This window comes from Palaemon carinicauda, chromosome 1 (assembly GCF_036898095.1).
Source record: "Palaemon carinicauda isolate YSFRI2023 chromosome 1, ASM3689809v2, whole genome shotgun sequence".
NCBI lineage: Eukaryota > Metazoa > Arthropoda > Malacostraca > Decapoda > Palaemonidae > Palaemon > Palaemon carinicauda.
In genome coordinates this window covers 252,870,278-252,893,621 of record NC_090725.1, presented here as the reverse complement: position 1 = coordinate 252,893,621, position 23,344 = coordinate 252,870,278, and the positions used below count along the sequence as shown (strand labels likewise).

General features: G+C 43.4%; 1 protein-coding gene across 4 annotated transcripts in view; it reads left to right on the top strand.

The window, feature by feature from the left end:
- The window catches only part of bchs (WD repeat and FYVE domain containing 3 bchs), a 748,678-nt gene that overhangs the window by 517,672 nt on the left and 207,662 nt on the right, over positions 1-23,344 (top strand). For all 4 annotated transcript variants that reach the window (XM_068389148.1, XM_068389155.1, XM_068389143.1 and 1 more), the window contains 3 exons: positions 1,084-1,310; positions 1,581-1,704; positions 19,022-19,145. In XM_068389148.1, coding sequence (XP_068245249.1) covers positions 1,084-1,310; positions 1,581-1,704; positions 19,022-19,145 — 475 coding nt within the window. The remainder of the gene's footprint in view (positions 1-1,083; positions 1,311-1,580; positions 1,705-19,021; positions 19,146-23,344) is intronic.

Genomic DNA, 23,344 nt, shown 5'->3' with positions numbered 1-23,344 from the left:
TTTTAGTGGCAGCCCAATGGCATACCAAGTTTGTTTTTTCTACACATTATCTCAAAGAATCCTGGTTTGCTAAGATTGCTGGGCAACAGGCCATCTAGTGGCTGCTGGGGATGTAGTCTAATAGTATTTTGAGTTCGGTTAATTCATTAATCTTGTATTTAAGAGAAGTTCTAATTTTGATGCATAATGTGGGGATTATTTGAATAGATATTTAAAAGTATCATTTAGAGACAATCTAGAATTCTGTATTTCAAATAGCTTTATAAAATAATCTTAAGAGTCCTGTATTTCAGTCTATTTTGAGGCGGTTCGTTACAAGTAATCTAGACCAGATGAGGCTAGAATTGTAATGGTTTTTTACTGATTTTGATTTATTAATGCCCAATCTCTTTCTTTCACCGGCATCCCACCTCAAGCAGAGTGTGGGAGTCAGCAATTTGTTAGTTCTATACTGACTTGATGTCCATATATATGCCTAACCTCCTGATGTCCATATGCATGCCCAACCTCCTTCCCACTGACTCGTGAGGTTAAGAGGATAGGTAATAGTTTAAACTTTGAAAATGAAATGATAAATAGATTCTGGCACATAGCCCATTTACCTCTTACCATTAACCACTGTAATATTTAATTACTTTAGTAGAGACATGTGTCTAATTAAGGGAAAGAAAAAGGGAAACTTTAAGAAAAAAAATTTATTTTATGGGTAAATTTCAATTTAATCTAGCTCCTAGAAAAGAAGCAATATAAACATCAGAAGTATAGAAATAAATTTCATTAAAATTCCATTTTTAACTTGTGTAGTATTTTGTATTTATGACATCTCATTGTACAATGCATAATAGTTATTAAATTATTTGTAAGGTTTTCAATATTCATGTTATATTTATGAATTATTTGTAATGTCACTATCCTTATATTAAATTATATGTAATGTTTTCTATATTCTTGTTATATTTATCAATTATTTGTAATATTTTCAATATTCTTGTTATATCTATCAATTATTTGTACTTCTTTAACAGTATCGATTATTTTCAATATTCTTGTTATATCTATCAATTATTTGTACTTCTTTAACAGTATCGATGACCCGCTTAAAAAGAATGCCACTATTGGATTCATCAACAATTTTGGACAAATCCCCAAACAGCTGTTCCGAAAGCCCCATCCATATAAGAAGATGTGTGGTCAGCGTACATCCATCATTGATGCAGGTCCTTTATCTCAGGCTCCTGCAGTTACACCCTTAGAGAAAGTCTTTTATCAAAATCTGGATAATTTGAGACCCACAATGCATCCTGTCAAAGGTTAGCCAATTGTTTGGAGTCTGTTTTCATACATTCATCTGTGAGTCAAATAGTAGAGTATTTTTATGTCAAGCATATATCTTTCTAATTTTACAATCACTATAAGACCTAAGTGCCCATATATAGATATTCAAATTACCCACTTGTCTTTTAGTAAGAATTATGTCCAATAATGTAGACAGTATTTTTTCTGAGAAGAGGGATTGGTTAATTTTTTATATAAATTTGGTGATATGGAAACTAATAGGAGTTTATTGATTATTCCAACAGATGTGAAAGGCGCTGTAGGTCAAATTATTGCCCAAGATAAAGTCATTTTGGCAGTGGAACAAAATAAAACATTGATTCCTAACACTTACCAAAGATATCTTGCATGGGGATTTGCTGATCACAGGTAAATTTAATTTTACTGATGAGTGTTTAGTTTACCCATAAACCCATTAGTTTTACACTACTTATATTGTCTGCATGAATTTCTTAATTTATTGTTACTTCATTATTGGTTTTGGGGTAAGGTCATCTACAAACATTTTATTGCATGATTATCCTAAGGCATATTTTTTCTTTAATAAGCTTTTGCTTATAAACTGTTAAGAATTACCTTAGTTGATATGAATTTCTGAATATCACTGCATAAAGCACTAGCTTACTTTGCTTTTGTTCCTACACAGTATACAAACCTTTGTCCTTTAATTAGGGAGATTGATTTAGTGGTGGCTAGAGTCAGTCATTAAAGTTGGATAACAAGCAGTTATCAGTTGGTGAGGTTACAAGGTCAATTGCCCTCATTTTTTATTCGGCCTCTGATGTGTACACATGTATAGTCAGCGTCTTAAATTTTTTTTTCAATATCCTTACTCTTTCAGGAAATGAATGCAGTTATTAGCAGTAGAATGGAAGTAAGAAGTTCATGTTTGTCAGGGGAAAGGGTAGACGCAGCAATCAGCTTATGGCTAAAACAGCTTTAGATAGCTGATTGGGACTGAAATTCAGACCTGAAGTTGTTTGAGACAGCCCACTTGGCGAGCAAAGTAAGCCTATTCACCCAAAGATTTATGGGCTGCTGTAAGGCCCCTCAGAGAAATTCTTGAAAAATAGTCAATCAGTTTAAAGGAAAATAAGGATAAACAAAATGCTATAATGTACACACCATAGTAAATTTACTATGTCATACCTGTATTATTGGTATGCAATCAAATACGTACAGGACATGACTTAAAATATTTTGACTACAAGTTTTGAATGAACATCTTTTGTCATAATAATGAAAAGATAATCATTCAAATACTGCCACTGAAATATTATTATCACTATTACTGTATCATAAAAATAATATCAATGTAATTTTGCTATTGTTATTGTTATTCTTGATAGTAATGAAAAACATTCCTCTAAAGAGGAGGTATGTCCGTGGCTACCCATATCCTGGGATGTGGTGTCTAATCTAGCAGTGGAAGAAGCAGTAGCCATATCAATAGCAGAAGTAGGACTAGTAGTAGTATTGGTTGTAACTGCTTATTGTTCATATTATTGTTCCTTTAAACCTACAGCCAAGTAGGTAACATACTCTTCTCAGTAACCTTTTTTATTATATCGTCATTATCAAGAGTCATTAAAATAACCTTCTTTACTACCATCAGCATAAGAGCCTCCAGATATTCTTGGGAGTGTAGCCTATTCGTTATATGATTCTTGGTGAATTTTAGAGTGGAGAAACTTCTCTGGCATGTTACCTATGTAAATGGCAGAGTGGGCAAGATTTTGAATGCTATCATTTAACATGATATGCATCAGTCAACCTTACCTGTGTAACTGGCAGATTGGGCAAGAACTTGAATGCTAAACCTATAACATGATATGCATCAGCCAACCTTACCCGTGTAACTGGCAGAGTGGGCAAGAACTTGAATGCTAAACCTATAACATAATATGCATCACTCAATATTACCTGTGTAACTGGCAGATTGGGCAAGAACTTGAATGCTAAACATATAACATAATATGCATCAGTCAACCTTACCTGTGTAACTGGCAGATTGGGCAAGAACTTGAATGCTAAACATATAACATAATATGCATCAGTCAACCTTACCTGTGTAGCTGGCAGAGTGGGCAAGAACTTGAATGCTAGACCTATAACATGATATGCATTAATCAACATGTTACATCTACTAAGTGTAGATGTCACTGTACACCATACCATGTGTGAGAAATCAGTCATAAAATCTTAGTGAAACTTTATCACTATCTTATGCACCTAAACTTCATAAACCGTATCTGCATCATTAAGTGTTTCGTCGGGAGCTGCTTCTCCAAACATCATTTTCTTTTTTCTCAATTATTGTTATGTATTCTTTTAATTGTGTTACTTTAATGTAACATGCATATAGAGTGATTTTTGTGCAATTAGTAATTCATGGGTAAAATGAAAAACTTTTTATATAATATTTCCATAAAATGGAAGATTAAACCAAACTCTTGTAGGATTTTAAATATGTTTTGAATTTTTCAATATTAAACTTACCCGATAATCATGTAGCTGTCAACTCCGTTGCCCGACAGAATTCTATGGAGGGATACGCCAGCTATCACAATACTAGAAGGGGGTGTACTTACCAGCGCCACCTGTGGCCAGGTACTATAGTACTTCTTGTTGACACCTCCTCAATTTTTCCTCTGTCGTGCTTCCGGCAAGACGTTCTGGGATACGCTTATGATCTTCGAGTATTTTCACGGCTAATTGGTGAAGTATTCTCTCAGATTTCGGCTGTCGCTTTACTGGAAACCTTCTTATATTAGCTTAGATAGCTTTTATATAGTCCTGATTAACGGTTAACGATCTTTTGCTTGATTTTGGAACCCCCCTTGGCTAACTCTTTGGATTCAAGATGTCTGACATTTCGCAAGCCCCCACCCATAGACGATGTAGGTCTTGTAATAGGCGTATTCCGAAGGCCTCGGTAGATCCTCACACCGCTTGTTCTGACTGTAGGGACAGGCCCTGTCAGTTAGAAAATCGATGTGAGGAATGCGCCGGACTTTCGGAACTTGAATTTGTCCGTCTTTTGAAATATTCAACTAAGTTAGAGAGAGGTAGAGTTAGGAGGAGTTCTTCTCACTCTTCACTTTTTTCCTCACCTCATGATCCCCTACCTTTTCCTACCCCTGTAGTGGCTACCCCCGAACCTACTATTTGCCCTCAGCCTGATATGTCTGTTGTTTTGCGTGCTATTCAGGCCTTAGGCGATAAAGTAGAGTCAGTGGTAAGTGATCACAAGTCTCTTATGGCCAAGGTCAAGGAACTGAAGGTCAAGAGTGCAGTGGGTGGAATTAGTGCCAGTGCTGTGACGAGTGCTAGTGTCAGTGCAGTGCCAAGTGCTAGTGTCAGTGTCAGTGTGGTGCGTGAGGATACTTCTGTGCGTGCCAGTCGTCCTCCCAGTTCGGGACCTCTTGCAAGCTCCCAAGCCCAGGGGAGAAGCAATGTCGAAGGGCAAAAGGGTTCGGCAGGCCTTGATCGGCGCACTGAAGTATCCTCGGTGGTTGCGGGCGTGTCTTCCAAAGACCGTCACTCCCACCTGCAGACGATTGAGCCCGTCTTTTTCTCGTCCGCTGATCAATTGTCAGGGAAGAAACGCTGGACTCAGGTCTCTAGACCACTCAAACGCAGAGTCCAGTCCGCGAGTGCTCAGCCGGGCTGCAGTCATTGGCTCAGCTCTGACTCGCCGCAGTCATCAGTCGACTGCACTCCGCCCAAGAGGAGTAAGGTTCTGCCACAACAGAGCTCGACTGTTAAGGCTTTACCTCAGCCTACTGTAGTTTCTGCCGACCCCAAGTGGACTCTACTACAGTCCATGCAAGCACAGCTTTCGGACTTGATGCGTGAGTGTCGGGCTGAGAGTGTTGCGCCTCCGCCTCCGCCTGCACTCCCTCCGCCTGCGCTCGCTCCGCCTGCGCTCGCTCCGCCTGATCGCAGTACCACCTGCCAGGCGTACGATGTTGAGCCACGTTCTGAGTTTGCTGTTCCCAGTGGTGTTCAGCCTCCGCCTTCCTTAAGGCAACCTCTACAATGGGATCAGGAGGATTATACCTCTCTTCCTCCGCTTCCACTTGCTGCTCCACCAGTGATGCAACTCTCGGTTGAGGTACAACAACCTCTCCCGTCCATGAGTCAGTCTCCTCAGCTCTCGCTGCAGCGAGCTCAACCCTCCACAAGGCAAGCACCACAACACCTTAGCCTTGCGCCTCAGGAGCCTCAGCTTGCGAGACATTTACCACGTTCTGCGCAGCCTCTACCTCATCGCGCTCCGCTCACACCACAGGAACAGGAACTTGCTACTCCGCTTCCGCCAACCGCTCAGCAAGCGCAACCCTTGGGTTCAGCCACTCATGCCAGGAGTCAGCCTCCTCCACCCATGCGCCTTCCTTCTGCTTCGTCTTTTGTTCAGCCTTTGCAGTCTGAGCCTCAGGTTTTCCCTCAACAGATACTTGAAGAGGAAACCACTAATATTGTTGTTCCTACTCGTTCTGACTCTGCTGTTCAGCATACTTGTCCGATCTCTTCGCTACACTCTGGTGATGAGGCGTCTGATGATGAGGCGGCACACCTGGATCCCTCGTCAGACGTGGATGAATCCAAGCCTTCTCCACAGTCTATTGACTTTCGTAAGGTCTTGGCTCTGCTTAGGGAGGTTTACCCAGACCACTTTGTCTCTGCTATTCCCCGCTCTCCACCATCTGAGTTTTCGCTGGGCATACAGCAAGCTAAGTCCACCTATACTAAGCTAGTCCTAGCAAGGTCCTCTAAGAGAGCGTTAAGGATCTTAGGGGAGTGGCTGCAGACTAAGCAACACCTTGGCAAAACTTCTTTCATGTTTCCTCCGACTAAGCTCACTTCGAAAGCGAGCGTTTGGTATGCCACAGGAGAGGCACCAGGCTTGGGAGTACCTGCCTCTGCCCAGGCTGACTTCTCAAGTCTGGTAGACTCGCCTCGGAGAACTGCAATGAGGCGCTCTAAGGTTTGCTGGACCTTCTCAGACCTTGATCACTTCCTGAAGGGAGTATTTAGAGCATTTGAGATGTTCAACTTTCTAGACTGGTGCCTGGGGGCCCTCAGCAAGAAGACCTCCCCTGCGGACAAGGATTCTGCCATGCTATTAATGTCCTGCATGGATAAGGCCATTAGGGATGGATCTGGTGAGCTTGCGTCGATGTTTGTATCAGGGGTTCTGAAGAAAAGGGAACAGCTGTGTACCTTCCTTTCCTCCAGCATTACACCTTGTCAAAGGTCACAACTCCTTTTTGCTCCACTCTCGAAGTTCCTCTTCCCCGAAGAGCTGGTTAAGGACTTGTCTGCTGCCCTGATACAAAAGGACACATACGATCTTGTAGCCTCATCGGCTCGTAAGTCTAAGGTTGCTACCTCAGTCCCCAGGACTTATCGCACCCCAGTGGCTGATACCCCTGCTACGAGGTTCATACCGCCCTTTCGTGGTAGAGCCCCCAGCCGAGGAAGCTCCCGTCCAGACTCTTCCAGGAGCAAGTCTAGGAAAAGCTCCAAGGCCTCTAAAGGAAAAAACTGACTCTCCGCATCTCCAGACAGCAGTAGGAGCCAGACTCAAGAGCTTCTGGCAAGCCTGGGAAAAGAGAGGTGCAGACGCCCAGTCTGTCAGTTGGCTGAGGGAGGGTTACAGGATTCCATTCTGCCTCAAACCACCTCTGACCACATCTCCCATCAACCTCTCTCCCAACTACAAAGAAGAGGACAAGAGGCTAGCGTTGCACCAGGAGGTGTCGCTACTTGTGCAGAAGAAGGCAGTGGTTATAGTCCGGGACCATCAATCCCCGGGCTTCTACAACCGTCTCTTTCTAGTGGCCAAGAAGACAGGAGGTTGGAGACCGGTGCTGGACGTCAGCGCGCTCAACGCGTATGTCACCAAGCAGACGTTCACGATGGAGACGACGAAGTCGGTCCTAGCAGCGGTCAGGCAGGAGGACTGGATGGTCTCGTTGGACTTGAAAGATGCCTACTTTCACGTTCCTATTCATCCAGACTCCCAACCTTTCCTGAGATTCGTTTTTGGAAAGGTTGTCTACCAATTCCAAGCCCTGTGTTTTGGCCTAAGCACAGCTCCTATGGTGTTCACTCATCTGATGAGGAATATAGTAAAATTCCTCCACTTATCGGACATCAGAGCCTCCCTCTACTTAGACGACTGGCTGTTGAGAGCCTCCACGAGTCGTCGCTGTCTGGAGAGTCTCAACTGGACTTTGGACTTAATCAGAGAACTGGGTCTGTTAGTCAACATAGAAAAGTCTCAGCTCATTCCCTCCCAATCCATTGTGTACCTGGGAATGGAGATTCGGAGTCAGGATTTTCGGGCTTTTCCATCGGCCCCCAGGATAAGCCAAGCCCTAGAGTGCATCATGAGCATGCTGAAGAGGAGCAGTTGCTCGGTGAGACAGTGGATGAGTCTCACAGGGACCCTTTCATCACTGGCCCTGTTCGTCGAACTAGGGAGACTCCTCCTCCGCCCTCTTCAATTCCATCTTGCAGCTCATTGGGACAAGGGTTCGACTCTCGAAGCAGTCTCTATCCCAATCACCCAAGAGATGAAGACCACTCTCTTGTGGTGGAAGAACAATCTCCTTCTCAGGGAGGGCCTATCGTTGGCTATTCAGACCCCCAATCTTCATCTCTTCTCAGATGCATCGGACTCGGGCTGGGGTGCGACCTTGAACGGACGGGAATGCTCGGGAACGTGGAACGAGGAACAGGGAATGCTCCACATCAACTGCAAGGAGCTACTAGCAGTTCATTTAGCCCTGCTGAACTTCAAGTCCCTCCTGCTAGGCAAAGTGGTGGAGGTGAACTCAGACAACACCACAGCCTTGGCTTACATCTCCAAGCAAGGAGGGACCCATTCGAGGAGCCTATACGAGATCGCAAGGGACCTCCTCATTTGGTCAAGAGGTCTAAACCTCACTCTGGTCACGAGGTTCATTCAGGGCAATATGAACGTCTCAGCAGATCGCCTAAGCAGAAGGAATCAGGTCATTCCCACGGAATGGACCCTCCACAAGAGTGTGTGCAACAGACTTTGGACCTTGTGGGGTCAACCTACCATAGATCTGTTTGCCACCTCCATAACCAAGAGACTTCCGCTGTACTGTTCCCCAGTTCCAGACCCTGCAGCAGTTCATGTGGATGCTTTCCTACTGAACTGGTCCCATCTCGACCTTTACGCATTCCCACCGTTCAAGATAATAAACCAAGTTCTGCAGAAATTCATCTCGCACGAAGGGACACGGCTGACGCTGGTTGCTCCCCTTTGGCCTGCAAGAGAATGGTTCACAGAGGTACTTCAATGGCTAGTCGACATCCCCAGGACTCTACCTCTAAGAGTGGACCTTCTACGTCAACCTCACGTAGACAGGTTGCACCCAAACCTCCACGCTCTTCGGCTGACTGCCTTCAGACTGTCGAAAGATTCGCTAGAGCTAGAGGCTTTTCGAAGGAGGCAGCCAGTGCGATTGCCAGAGCAAGAAGGGTTTCCACTCGTAGAGTCTACCAATCTAAGTGGGAAGTCTTCCGGAGCTGGTGTAGAGCCAATTCAGTATCCTCTACCAATACCTCTGTGACCCAAATAGCTGACTTCCTTCTACATCTTAGGAATGAGAGATCCCTTTCAGCCCCTACGATTAAAGGGTATAGGAGTATGTTGGCTTCAGTTCTCCGCCACAGAGGTTTGGACCTTTCTTCCAACAAGGACCTTCAAGACATCCTTAAGTCTTTTGAGACGTCTAAAGAGCGTCGTCTATCCACTCCAGGCTGGAACCTAGACGTAGTCTTAAGGTTCCTTATGTCACCTAGGTTCGAACCTCTCCAGTCAGCTTCCTTCAAGGACCTTACCCTCAAGACTCTTTTTCTCGTCTGCCTTGCAACAGCTAAGAGAGTCAGTGAGGTTCATGCCTTCAGCAAGAACATTGGTTTCACGACCGAATCTGCAACATGTTCTTTTCAGCTCGGATTCCTAGCAAAGAACGAACTTCCTTCACGTCCTTGGCCTAGATCGTTTGAAATACCTAGCCTCTCCAACATGGTAGGTAACGAACTAGAGAGAGTTCTTTGCCCTGTCAGAGCTCTCAAGTATTATCTTAAGAGGTCTAAACCTATTCGAGGACAGTCAGAAGCCTTATGGTGTGGCATCAAGAAACCGTCGAGGCCCATGTCCAAGAACGGGGTTTCGTATTATATAAGGCTTCTGATTAGAGAAGCCCATTCTCACTTAAAGGAGGAAGACCTTGCATTGCTGAAGGTAAGGACCCACGAAGTAAGAGCCGTAGCTACTTCGATGGCCTTTAATAAAAACCGTTCTCTGCAGAGCATAATGGATGCAACCTATTGGAGGAGCAAGTCAGTGTTTGCATCATTTTATCTTAAAGATGTCCAGTCTCTTTACGAGAACTGCTACACCCTGGGACCATTCGTAGCAGCGAGTGCAGTAGTAGGTGAGGGCTCAGCCACTACATTCCCTTAATCCCATAACCTTTTTTAACCTTTCTCTTGAATGCTTTTATTGTTGTTTTTATGGTTGTTACGGTAGGCTAAGAAGCCTTCCGCATCCTTTTGATTTGGCGGGTGGTCTATTCATTCTTGAGAAGCGCCTGGGTTAGAGGTTTTGTAGAGGTCCTTTAGTAGGGGTTGCAACCCTATATACTTTAGCACCTTTGGGTTGATTCAGCCTCCAAGAGGAACGCTGCGCTCAGTAAGGAAGACGAACTTAAAAAAGAGGCAGAGTAACGGTTCAATTCGACTTCCTTACCAGGTACTTATTATTTCATTGTTATTTGAGATAACTGTTATATGAAATATGGGATACTTAGCTATCCTTTAATCTTGTACACTGGTTTTCACCCACCCCCCTGGGTGTGAATCAGCTACATGATTATCGGGTAAGTTTAATATTGAAAAATGTTATTTTTATTAGTAAAATAAATTTTTGAATATACTTACCCGATAATCATGATTTAATCGACCCTCCCTTCCTCCCCATAGAGAACCAGTGGACCGAGGAAAAATTGAGGAGGTGTCAACAAGAAGTACTATAGTACCTGGCCACAGGTGGCGCTGGTAAGTACACCCCCTTCTAGTATTGTGATAGCTGGCGTATCCCTCCATAGAATTCTGTCGGGCAACGGAGTTGACAGCTACATGATTATCGGGTAAGTATATTCAAAAATTTATTTTACTAATAAAAATAACATATTTTTCCTTATTTATAGAAAAATTTACTTTTTTTGTTGGGAATCAAAATTTAAAACAGCACCACAGCATTCTGAAATGTGAGTGTATTGTCAGCTGAGAAATCTTACCCCAGGTAAGGTAAGGTACTCTATTTTATATTTAGTTGGTTTCATCAGGTTTACATATGAATTCCCTCATGTATCTTATACTGTAAGTACTGTTCTCCAATGTAGGTATTTTATTATTCAGTCTGCTTACAGGTGTTAGAGGAAGTATTATAGCCACTATATTAAAGTTCACAATTAACTATTCACCTACGATAGGTGGCTGGATATAAGTTAGGTCAATCTTGCTTGAATAAAGCAATACAAAATTGCTGGAAGACACTCTGGGTCTGAGACTCTAAATTGTTTTTCTTAACTCAAACCCACCTTTGTTAATGAGATATTTATCGTACTCATGAAACTATATTTGTTCTGGTACTATATAAAAATAATTTAGCTGTATTTTTTTTTAGAAATATTTCAGGGACTTCAGCTGTCCCTGAAATATTTCTAAAAAAAAAAAACAAAAAAAAAACAGCTAAAGACTTTTGGCAAGGTGTAACTACCCATCGCTAGTTAGGGGGGGTTACCGTGTGGTAGACCGGCCACCCTGCTCACACCAGCACTGCTAACATTATGTCACTTTTCTTTATGCCTCAGTAATGAACAGATGTGCTGTTGTTCTCTTCCATAAACTTATTTACTCTTTCCGAATTAATACAACCAGGCCTAAAATTTTAAAAATTTCCCTTTCGCTTCAGAGTGATTATTCATGAGGATCTACCATGCGGGTTTGTCATGGCATAGAAGGGCACCGTTGCATCGCCTTTATGTCAAGCCGTGGAGCCAGATCCTTGCGGCCTTTGTCCTGCATCCAGAGGTCATTCCTGTTTGCATGTGTCTCATTGTAATGAGTGTAGGGAGTAGCAATACCGCAGGCCGCAGAAGGCGGCCAAGAGGAATTATTCTCCTTTAAGTTCATCCTGGAGGGTGAAGAAACCTTACCATCTAATTGCGTCAGCTTGTTCCTATCCCTCTGACTGCTTGATCGGTCTTTTCTGGTGATAGGTCGAGTAAGAGTGGTGGCCCTTTGACCCCCAGACAGTTTTACGGTTCTGATATCTCCGCTTCTTCCCCTAGACAAGCAGCGCCGACCTCGTCCATCAGGAAGTCTCTCTCCACTGACTGCATCAGCTCTGGCCTTCCTTGGGGCTTGTGGGTTCCCTGAACAAGGAACGGCTGCTTGAGGTCCTTCAGTTGTGGATACAGCAGGAGAGCATAGCTCCCTTCCCAGGTGTTGATTTCGGTCTTCCCCTTGGAGGCTATGAAGGTCACTTACCAAATCTCCTGTCTCTGTCCATAGCTACTTCAGATACGGTTCGACCATCCTACGTTCGGTCTGCTTCAGGGGACGAACAAACGTGAGGAGATACAGATGAGTACCTTTTGTGGTTACCTGTTGGGGGATCCCTCCAGTATGAACCTAGAAACTAGCTAAGGCTATGTTTTGCAGGCAGCGTATGATGCTGACCTTCAATATGAGCTTGCTCACTATGTTGACGGGAAGTAGAGTTTGCTGCCCAGAAGTCCTCCTCCAGGTGTCGAGTAGCCATCCCGTTTGCGGGAAAGGGTAGAGTGCCCCCCCCCACCCGGCTTACGCAAGCATGTTCGATTCTTGGATGCCCTATTCTAGCTCTTTGGAGCAAAGTTTCTCGGAGCTATACGACACTGGGGTTAGGTGGTTGCTCGTAGCTCCCACCCCTCGCCTTCGTGTCCATAGGACACAGCAACACGTAAGGCCAGGTACCTCAGGATATGCGCCTAGGGTTTCAATCTCTCACGAGGGAGAACCTGGTGTTATGCCTTTGTCCTAGCATATAGCAAGAGCCCAGCATTCTTTGCCTCCTTGCGAGCGAACATCTCCTCGTATAGCTGAAAGCTGATCTCTGATCTCTGTGGGAAGAAGGACGAGCAAGAGAAACACAGACCCTAGTCTTGCACGGTATCGCGCACCCAACCAACAAGTGAGGTGTCCAGGCATGCTCTTCTGCCTGACGAGGGTCTGCACGTTCTCTCAGCTATGCGCCATGCTCACTATACTAAGTTCGTTAAAACCCTCCTTGACCGTGTCATGCTTTAACATTGCGAGTACCACAGGTTAGCGCTACCTCAGTAGCACACTTGCAAGTGCAGTATTCACCATGGCTTGCTGTGCCAGCGCTCGCCTCGTTGACATTTGCCTAAAAAATGCTTGCCTCGCCAGCATTCGCCTCAGTAACATTTACTTCGCCAATGTTCACTTCGCCAGCGCTCACCTCTCCATCAAGTGGTACAGTGATCGCATTCTTAGGATAATGCTGCTCCAGTAGCATTCCCCACTCCATCTTTTTACTCTACTATGGTAGCTGGTGAGAACATGGTCGCCCGCGATTGACAGGCTAATCGCTCTTGCTTCCCTAAGGAAATGTAGCAATGGAGAGGTGCACAACGGTCCATCCGGTCGTGCTCTTCCTTTCCTAGGTACTCTTAGACCTAGGAAACACCTCGTGGCGCCCCTTTCGGATGCCTACACCTTTTCAAAGGACGCACCATGGTTCGTCAGCCTAGTGCAGGCAGTTTGGTCAGCGGTCCCACAATTCTCCAGGGTACACCGACCATCACTTTACAGGTTTTGAAGTCCTCTGAGAGGAAGGCTTCCAGTTAACCCAAGGTACATTAGTACTGCTGTTAAGTAGATTCCTCCTCCAGCGGTGCCTCACCTTCTTTCCCCTCAGTGTTTGTCTAGGTACCAGCAGTACTTCAGTATGGAGGCTTCTAACACCGGCTTAAACCCAGAGTGGGAAGGGCTAGGGATCATCCCCATCAAACATCAGAAGAGGAAACGAGGTCACCAGGTGCCTACTCCCCCCAAGGAGACTCCATTCACCCTAGAACCAGCAAAGGCTTGACGGACAACTATTGTCTCTCACTGATAGACTGGTATGGATAGGAACCTCCTCCCCAGCAGAGAAGTTTCCAGCCCCTCCTCTAGTGCGCTCCAAGAATGTAAAATCCAAGGACCTGATGTGGAAGGAGAATCCTTTTCTCCTTGCAGACTTGAACATCCGCCCACATGAGTGGAAGGGTACAAAGACAATTTCAAAAACTTGTACTCGATGTCTGAGCAACCATATCTAAGGAAGGGTCTTTCGGACTCGAGGTTCGCCCCCATAGGACCGGAGCACAATGGCCTCTGTCCGAGGTCTCAGGTCAATGTTTGGAGAACAGTTCACAACCTTGACCCACCCAAGGTTCCTTTGGATGTGAGCTCTGGGGCAGAAGATCTATTCGACGACAGGTCAGAACACTCCGATGGAATGCTGCCTGTGTCTGCCAGCCCAAAGATTTACCCCTTTGGAGCAGGACATTTTTCTGCAGATGGTCTCATGCATCTGGAAGATCAACTTCTTGGGAGAACCGGATCATGTTATGGCTGAGGGAAAGGACACTGTCCTGGACCTTTTGTACAACACTCTCAGGCCCACCAAGACCAAGGTAGCCTTGCCTTGGTCTTGAGAGGTCAAGGGTGCTAAGAAGAGGGCTTACACCCAAGTGGGGTTTCACAGTCCCTCAGGCCTTTGAACTCATCTCGTTTGCTTCCTCTGAGAGGAAGTACTATGAGATCATTGATGAATACCTGTCACCTCTTCCCCTAGATCCAGCTATACTGGTTTTTACCCAGAATATGTCTCTGGATAAGCTTGCTTCATTGTCAGTGGCTTTCTCTGAGGCAGATGCCACTTTATGGTTGCGGTCAGTGGGGTACCTATTCAAGAACAAAGCATTTTCCACCACCCCTGAGGCAATATCTGTTTTCTCTCTGTCAGGTGCCAGGACGATAGAGATCCTCACTCACAACGGGATGCTGTAGTCTCAAAATTCCAGAAGTATGTGCCAATGAGTGAAGCTATGAAGCTTAGCAACTCCTTGATAGACAGTCCCTCCATCCTCAACCTGGAGGACATCGAGGCAGTTGCCAAGAGATGGAGGAAGGCAAGCAAGAACTCCCTCCATCAGGCAATGACTTCTCAACCTTACTCCTCGGCACCACCGCCGTGGCGATCATCCCCGATGAAATGCCATGGACATGGGAAAGGGTCACAACCAACAAAGCAGGAAGCTTTAAAGAAGCAGGGATCTAAGCAGCCTATTTGAGCAAGAGGTTTCAAGGATAAAGGATTGAAGGGAAGAAATTATGGCCGATCCTGCTAGGGGGCCATTCCTCCTACTAGGTAGTGGGTTGGCCAGGGCACCAGCCGCCCGTTGAGATACTGCCGCTAGAGAGTTATGGCATCTTTTGACTGGCCAGACAGTACTACATTGGATCCTTCTCTTTGGTTACGGTTCTATTGCTTTGCTTACACATACACCGAATAGTCTGGCCTATTCTTTACAGATTCTCCTCTGTTATCATACACCTGACAACACTGAGATTACCAAACAATTCTTCTTTACCCAAGGGGTTAACTACTGCACTGTAATTATGCAGTGGCTACTTTCCTCTTGGTAAGGGTAGAAGAGACTCTTAAGCTATGGTAAGCAGCTCTTCTAGGAGGACACTCCAAAATCAAACCATTGTTCTCTAGTCTTGGGTAGTGCCATAGCCTCTATACCATGGTCTTCCACTGTCTTGGGTTAAAGTTCTCTTGGTTGAGGGTACACTCGGGCACACTATTCTATCTAATTTCTCTTCCTCTTGTTTTGTTAAAGTTTTTATAGTTTGTATAGGAGATATTTATTTTAATATTGTTACTGTTCTTAGAATATTTTATTTTTCCATGCTTCCTTTCTTCACTGGGCTATTTTCCCTGTTGGGGCCCCTGGGCTTATAGCATCCTACTTTTCCAACTAGGGTTGTAGCTTAGCAATTAATAATAATGATAACTAGTCCACCAGTGGGGGGATGCCTACAGAACAGGTGGCAGAGATGGATGTTCCATGGGGCCGAACCTTGTTCGGTCTCTGTCCTCAGAGTGGGATACCATGGCCTGGTCACTCTCTCTCTCTCTCTCTCTCTCCTCTAGCCCTACTTCCAGCGATGTCAAGTTCCTATGCAAAGGGATCCGCAAAGAACAGGCTCTTTAAGCCGAAGTCCAGACTGTGTTGGAGATGGATGCTATCCAAGAGGTCCTAGATGAGTCCCCAGATTTTTACAGTCAACTCTTTCTTGTAGAAAAGGCATCTGGAAGCTAGAGACCAATTTTAAACCTCTCAGCCTTGAACGAGTTTGTCCAACAAACCCTGTTCAGGTGGAGATGGTCAGACAGGCCATCAGACCGAAAGACTTCATGATAATACTGAATCACAAAGAAGCGTACTTCCAGATCCCCATTCATCCATCGTCAAGGAAGTACCTAAAGTACAATTTAAATGACGAGATATACCAGTTTTAAACTCTGTGCTTCAGCCTGTCCACAGCACCTCAGGTGTTCTCACAGGTGTTTGTCCTAGTGTCTACCTGGGCACAGAAGAATGGCTGATTCTTGCAGACTTGAGGGAGACCCTTCTCCATCAAGACACACTTCTCGAGTTTTGCTGAGATTTAGGGATCATGGTAAATCACAAGAAGTCTTCACTGCAACCTTCTCAAGATCAGTTATATCTAGGGATGAAGATAGATACCAAACTAGGCAGTCTTTCCATCCAAAGAAAGAATAACGTAACAGAAACTGGCAGCTCACCCATTTCTGTGTCCGAGGTTGCTGGGGCACCTATTCTCCTTTGAGTGACTGGTACCCAACAGCCAACTACAAACTCGTTCTCTCCAGTGGCAGGTTTAGGGTTAGATCAAAAGAGAGACCTAAGAGTTGGTGGGTGTCAGACACCAACCTGCTCATGGGAGTAAACCTTCTCTCTCCTTCCCTAGAATTGATGCTCTTCACAGAAATGTGAAAAGGAGGGTTGGCGTCTCACCTGTTACACCACACGACTTCCAGGCTCTGGTCCGAGTCCGAGCGATATTGCCACTAAACCTCCTGGAAATGAGGGTAGGCTTTCTGGCCTTCAAGCAATTCCATCAACTCTTTCAGGACACCATGGTGTTGATGAGTGACACCACCACGGTAGTGTCTTACATAAACAAGTAAGGAGATACTTTGTAAAACCCTCTGCCATCTAGCTGCTGAGAGATTAAGATGGACAGAAGACAACTCGGTAGCCCTATCATCCCGTTTCATCACGGGCAAAAGGAATTCTGGCGAACAATCTGAGTAGGAGGACTCAGATAGTTGGCTTCGAGTGGTCTTTGAAATATCAGATAGCCAACTTTGTGGGTTAAACCAATGATTGGCCTGTTCATGACGACCCTCAACCAGAAGTTTCTGGTGTACTGCTCTCGTGTACTGGATCCTCAGGCAGTCTGGAAGGACGCCTTCCAACACCAGTGGGACAACATGGACATCTACGCGTTCCCAACTTGTGCCTAGTAAGGAGGCTTCTGAACAAGGTAGGGGCATTGCAAGATCTCTCAATGATCCACAATGATCCTAATAGCTTTGATGTTGGAGCATGCAGTGTGTTTTCTGAATCTTCTTCATCTGCTCACAGAGGCACCCAGGGAGCTCTCTCCACTTCCTGATCTACTCAGACAATGAGACGTAAAGATATTCTACAGAGCAGTAGCTTCGCTACAGTTTCACACCCGGAGGTTATCCAGCAACTCCCCACAGCGAGAGGTTTTTCTCAACCAGTTGCTATGAATATATAAGGATACCTCCAGGAGTCATCTTCCACCCTCTGTCAGGCAACGTCGGCCATCTTTGTGGTTGGTGTCATGGAAGGGATATTTCTCCTCTCAGTGCCATTATCCCAATGATAGCAGAATTTTTCTTGTACTTCAGTGAGTAAAAACTTGACTCGGTCTCAGCAGTGAAAGGCTACCGCTCGTCCTTGAGCCTAGCCTTTAGATAGAATGAGAGCGGAGGGAACATTTCTTCCTCAACAGAACCCTCTCCTCATATGAAGTTTCAAGCACACTTTCCCTCAATCAGAACTCAGACCTCCTCCTTGGAATGTAGTTCACATACTACAAGCCCTGCAAGGAGACCTTCCAAACCACTTCATCAATCATCAGACTGGGATTTGACTCTTAATGTTTGCAGAAATGATTCTTTGGAAAGAATTTATCGGTAGTTCTATAGTATACCGTGTTGGTGTTCACTGAGAATTATCTTGAAAAAATTATGGTTTTCGTATTGGATTGCTGGGCAAGAGATCCTATAATAGCTGCTGCTAATGTCGTCTTCAAGATTTTTAGTTAAATTAATTTATCAATTAGTGTATAGTTTTCATTTCTTAAATAGTTCACATATATTTAAAAAAAAAAAAAATCTGGAGACCTATATTTCACGCTGTATTTTGAGATGACTTATTTTCATTAATGTAGACCAGTTGAGTCTTAAAGTTTTAGTTATTTTATACCTTCTAATTTAATTTTTAACCTATCTCTTTCAGTCATTGGCATTCCTCCTCCTTCGGAGTGTGGGAATCAGCAATGTGAACCTCAGGGGAGGTTCATAGAAATAAATGAAATTTGAATAAAATTTCTTATTTCTGTTCTCACCTGATATTCAGACTCATTTGATATTCATTTACATACACATAATCCTCCCCACTGATTTGTGATGTCAAGAAATAGGGAATACTTTTGACTTCATTGTCTGTTGGAAGGAGAGAAAACAGTAATTTTTTTTCAATTTTTGTGTTAAATGTCAAAAAACCTAGCTTCTGGAGAAGAAGCAATATGATCATCAGGTGAGTGTAGAAATAAAAAAGATTATTAGTAAAATTCTCCTTATCCTTAACTTTGATCTAGACAGCACATTTAAATGATTTGAAACTTCGCATTTAGTCTCAAGGTTTTACCTTGTTTAGCCTTGATTCCTGGAGCATATTTACAAAACTGTAGTAAAAGGTATTAGAATCATAACATTTTAATAAGAAATATACAGTAAAGTATAAAATACTCTTAGTTATTATAGCTACTGGTTTGCTAAATGACTTTTATGCAAGACCAAAATCTATGAGAGATACAGTATACTGTTTTCATGACATTGATAATTGAGACATCAGCATTAGCTTGTAGTATGCTTCAGAGTTAGTTTGTAAGTCTAACACTTCTGTTTCTAGTTTGGTTACATCATAAGGTATTTTTCGGGTTCTTCAAAGTATTTCAGAAAAGTGAGGTATTTAGCTTCTGCTGAATGTTTTAAAAATAATGCTTTTGTTGAAACATTTTCCACAGTCCTGTGTGTACTCTAATTACAATTTGGACATATTTATGTTTCAATAACATGCTTATGAAGCTGAGTATATTTACAGAATTGGATGTATCTTTACCTTTCAGCAGTACACTTTAATGTACCCTTGTTTGTTTTCATTTGCAGCCTTCGTATTGGAGGTTATGAAAGTGAACGTGCAGTCCTTGTTTGTGAGACACCACAGAATGGCGAGATCTTGGCAGCAGTTTGTCCAAACTACAAAACAATCATCACTGCTGGAACATCATCTGTAAGTTTAATTTTTTATGGTCCAAGTTGATAGCTTTGGCTAAAGTTATATGTCTATTCTCCACTTCCTTTCAAAAATAGATTGGGTATATAATTGAATATGGGATGAGTATTAAGGTTGTATTGCCAAAATAGGTAGTATAATGCACTGTACTCTACATGCCTTTAATAGCACTTTACTGCACTCTACATGTTTTTAATAGCACTTTACTGTACAATACTCAGATCTTTTATTGTTGTGAATGGAACATGTATTTTTATTGTGAAAGAAGATACAGAATAGGAAAAATAATTTATGCACCCCAAAGATTGACCAGAACTTTATTGGGATTGCTTATAGCCCAATGTTCCTTTCATTTCACACTGAGCCGTACTAGTGTATCAGAATTATCCCTCCAGCAACCCTGGATTTTCTTTCTTGATATTTGCTCCTCATATTTTCTCTGTGAATTTTGGATTTAAGTTTTGTGTGATCTCTACAAGGGCTTTCCTGTGTAAGGCTATTATTATTATTATTATTATTATTATTATTATTATTATTATTATTATTATTATTATTATTATTATTATTATTATTATTACCAGCTAAGCTACAACCATAGTTGAAAAAAACAGGGTGCATGAACATGCAAAGCATGGACTCAGTGTGAATAAGGGAGACCCAAGAGTTCAGGTTCATTAGAACTCGCCTCAGCTCCTCAGTCCTCCATCCTCTCAGTTGGTCACTAGCATACCGACGCCACAACAAACACCCGACCACCATTCACTACTCGTCAGATACAGTACACTAACATGTCTGAGTTCATATTTTAGGATTATGATGAACAGCATTGAGTTAAGTGCCTGATTTCAGGTTTTTTCTTCTTTTAGCTACAGTACTTAATTGATTCATACAAAGCATACTTTAGGTTAAAGCACCAGCAGTTCGATAATTGTGCGTTTGTTATTTGATTGTTTGGTTGATCACTGGCTCAATTGGTTTGTGATGAGTTCACGATCGAAGGTAGAATAACCCGATTCTGTCTTGGACAGTTTTCTACCGAAGAAGACCAATGGGCGAGGCGAGCCATTGACCACCTGCTTGAGTACTGCACTAATAGCGACGTCGCTGGCATCGGTGGAGAGAAGGAGAGGGGCATGTGGGATAGGAAAATTTAGAGCCGCAGCGGTTGATAGGGCCTTCTTTGCATTGCAGAAGGCCGCTTCTTGAAGGGGACCCCACTTCCCTTGAGGGAGGCGTAGAGGCGAGCAATAGTGGCGGCAATGGCTTGCAGAAAACGGTGATAATAGTTGATCATGCCGAAGAATTCCTGCTGGACTTTGACGGTCGAGGGCGTGGGGACGTCCTGAATGGCTGCTACTTTCTCAGGGAGGGGATGGACTCCTTCAGGAGTGATGCGGTGCCCTAAGAACGACACTTCGTTGGCGCCAAAGGTACACTTGCAAGCGGTAGAGCACAATGCGCAGATGACGGAGGTCTTCCTCTTTTGAGGAGGAGAACACAAGTATGTCGCCAACTTCCATAGAGTCCGCCATAGTACCAACGACGGAGGGGCGAGGGGGGTGGAAGACGGAAGGAGCGAGTCGACTTTCGGGGTCACCAATGTGACGAGCCGAGAGAAGGTTGTGACTCAAAGACAGGATGAAAACAACTGAGTAACTTTATTACAGAACACACTCATTTATATCCAAAAACTCAATGCAACAAGAAATTTCCTGTTCAAACCGATACGCATCAGTTAACAGTTAATGGTGAGAAAAACACGTTATTTCAGGTTCTTTTTAGTGCGACAGGAGAGCGAAGATACAAGCATAGTATATACACAAAATGAAACGTCGTTACTATGTACGATCGTGTGACATACGGTTGGTACAGGTTATGTTAGCTTTCATGCATATCTTTCTAATTAGGGTTGGATCTGTGTTATTTACCTTTCTAAGCATTTTGTTTGATACTTTTGCCTAATTAATTCATAACTTAGATTCAGTTTATGCCCTAATTGGCTTATCCATTTTGTCCCTTATTTCATAACTGTAGTTGCACTGTTGAAGGCTGGGGTTGTTTTAATTGCTGGCACCATTCCTGTAACTATTAATTTCATTAATGAGACAAGTTCCATTTATTACTCTTAGTTATGAAGTACGAAGGAAGTTTATCTTTTGGCATCTGTAACTACAGTTAGGCTATCATAACCTCATGGGATGTTGTCTAGTGGTTTGCAATTGTGAATATTATTACACTTACTAGGAACTGCATTTAGTTTATGGCTGTGATGTTAATTGATCCCAGAAGTGAGTGTTCTTTTATTGTTGCTTGTTAGTTCTAACCTTGGTGATGTTAGGCTAGAGATGGGATTCATCTAGTCTTTCAGCTGTATTACAGCTGTTTCTGTTTTATAGATGATTATTAAATTGATAACCTATTATTCATGTAGTATTTTCACATACATGAATGTACTAGAATACTAAATATTGTGAAGATTTTAGTATATGTCTATGATATGAGAGGGCTGGCCTGTCAGCCACCCCTTCTTACCGGTAGTTCTTCTCCCATCTTCATCTATGAGTATTGGAGGGTGAGAAGAGAAGTATGATGGAATCATATGTGGTTAATTAAATCTCTTAACTATCTTCAGGTGTTTTTTCCCATAACCTTTGGCTTGGTCAACTCCATGAGGTCAATATAATGTTAAGGCTAAGATGGACAGTAGCCTATCTTACCTTATATAGGTTGGGCCCTGTGTTTGTGGTAATATCTCTCTTTTAGTTTGGTGCTCATTATAGGAGGGTGGACGGGCGATCTACTACCCGTTTCCAAAGTTAGGTTTTTAATTTTTTTTTTCATTTAAAATATTTCTATTACAGATGAATAACATTAAACCAAGATGCATTCGGATTGGATGCTATACCCGGCTAACTTGAAATGGGGTCATGAGTATAGCCAGGTTCATTGTGATTGATTGATTTGCTGATTTGGGGAGGGGTTGAGACCTTGAAGAATGTTCATTTGTTTGGAGTGAATCCATTTTGTAAGGAATTTGGATCCTGAGGCAAAAGACCCAAGAGCAAGGCTATTTTCCTCCTTTCAATGTGGGTGAAAGGATTTTCTAAGATCCCAGGGTCTGTTGAGTATTTACCCAGCAGGGATCTCGGAGATCTTATTAGCCTTGATGTACCAATTTCAGCATTTTGAAATGGAGTCTTGGTGGACCAGGCCCCTATCCATGTTCTAGAATTCATATCTGAGGAGGACATAGATATGTCAGAGAAAGAAGCTTTACTGTAGAGTTGATCAGACGAGGCTTTGGGTATTACAAAGAGTTATCCTTCTTGGGACATCTTGATGAATACTTTGCTGACTAGGTTTAATTCAATTCAGGTTTCCAGTAAGCAAATTACCAGTCCACCTGGATTTGGTATGCTTGCATCTCCTGCAGACATCTGACTTGTAGCTAGAATAGTAGAGCCATCCATCCGCTCACTTTATGATCTGCCCACTCAAGGTGTCCAGGTAGAGTTGACTTGCCCTCTGTTTCCTTTCTGCTCCAGTCTGGGGATTTGGCTATGGCTTGGCCTTTGGGTTACCAGCTTCAATGGTAGGCTCCAGTGAAGGCTCTTCTTTCCGGTACTTTGGATTCGGCTGTTTTTGGCCTTCAGGTCATCAGCTTCCACGTAAGGCTCCAGGGTGGACTGTTCCTTCTGCTCCTGTTGACTCTGCTGTGGCTGGATGCTTGATTTAATTGCTTTCAAAGAAGGCTCCAATGGAGTCTCTTCCTTCCATGCCTGGGGATTTGGCTGTGGCCAGCTTCGAAGGAAAGGTCCAGTGGGAGCTCTTCCTTCCATTCAGAGTAATGAAGGCTCGGTAGTGGAAGGGGGATTTAGTAGGTAGCTTTTGTAAATCCTGTGATGGATACTCTTTTGGTTCGAGTCGAATATTTTTCGGCATAAGTATATTTTCAGACTCGAGATGGATATTTAAAGATCCATCTCTTAGTGCATTTCCCGAGCTAATCTTGAATGAGATTGTTCTAATGCCATGTATCAGATGCTGAGATTTTTTCTTCTAGACCACAGTTTGCTGGATGCCTCTATGTTCGGAATGACAGTACTAGGACATAATAGTGCTTTAACTACCATTTACCACTAGATTGCTTATAGCTTAACTATGTGCATGTTTCTATTGAAGGGAATAAAATCAGA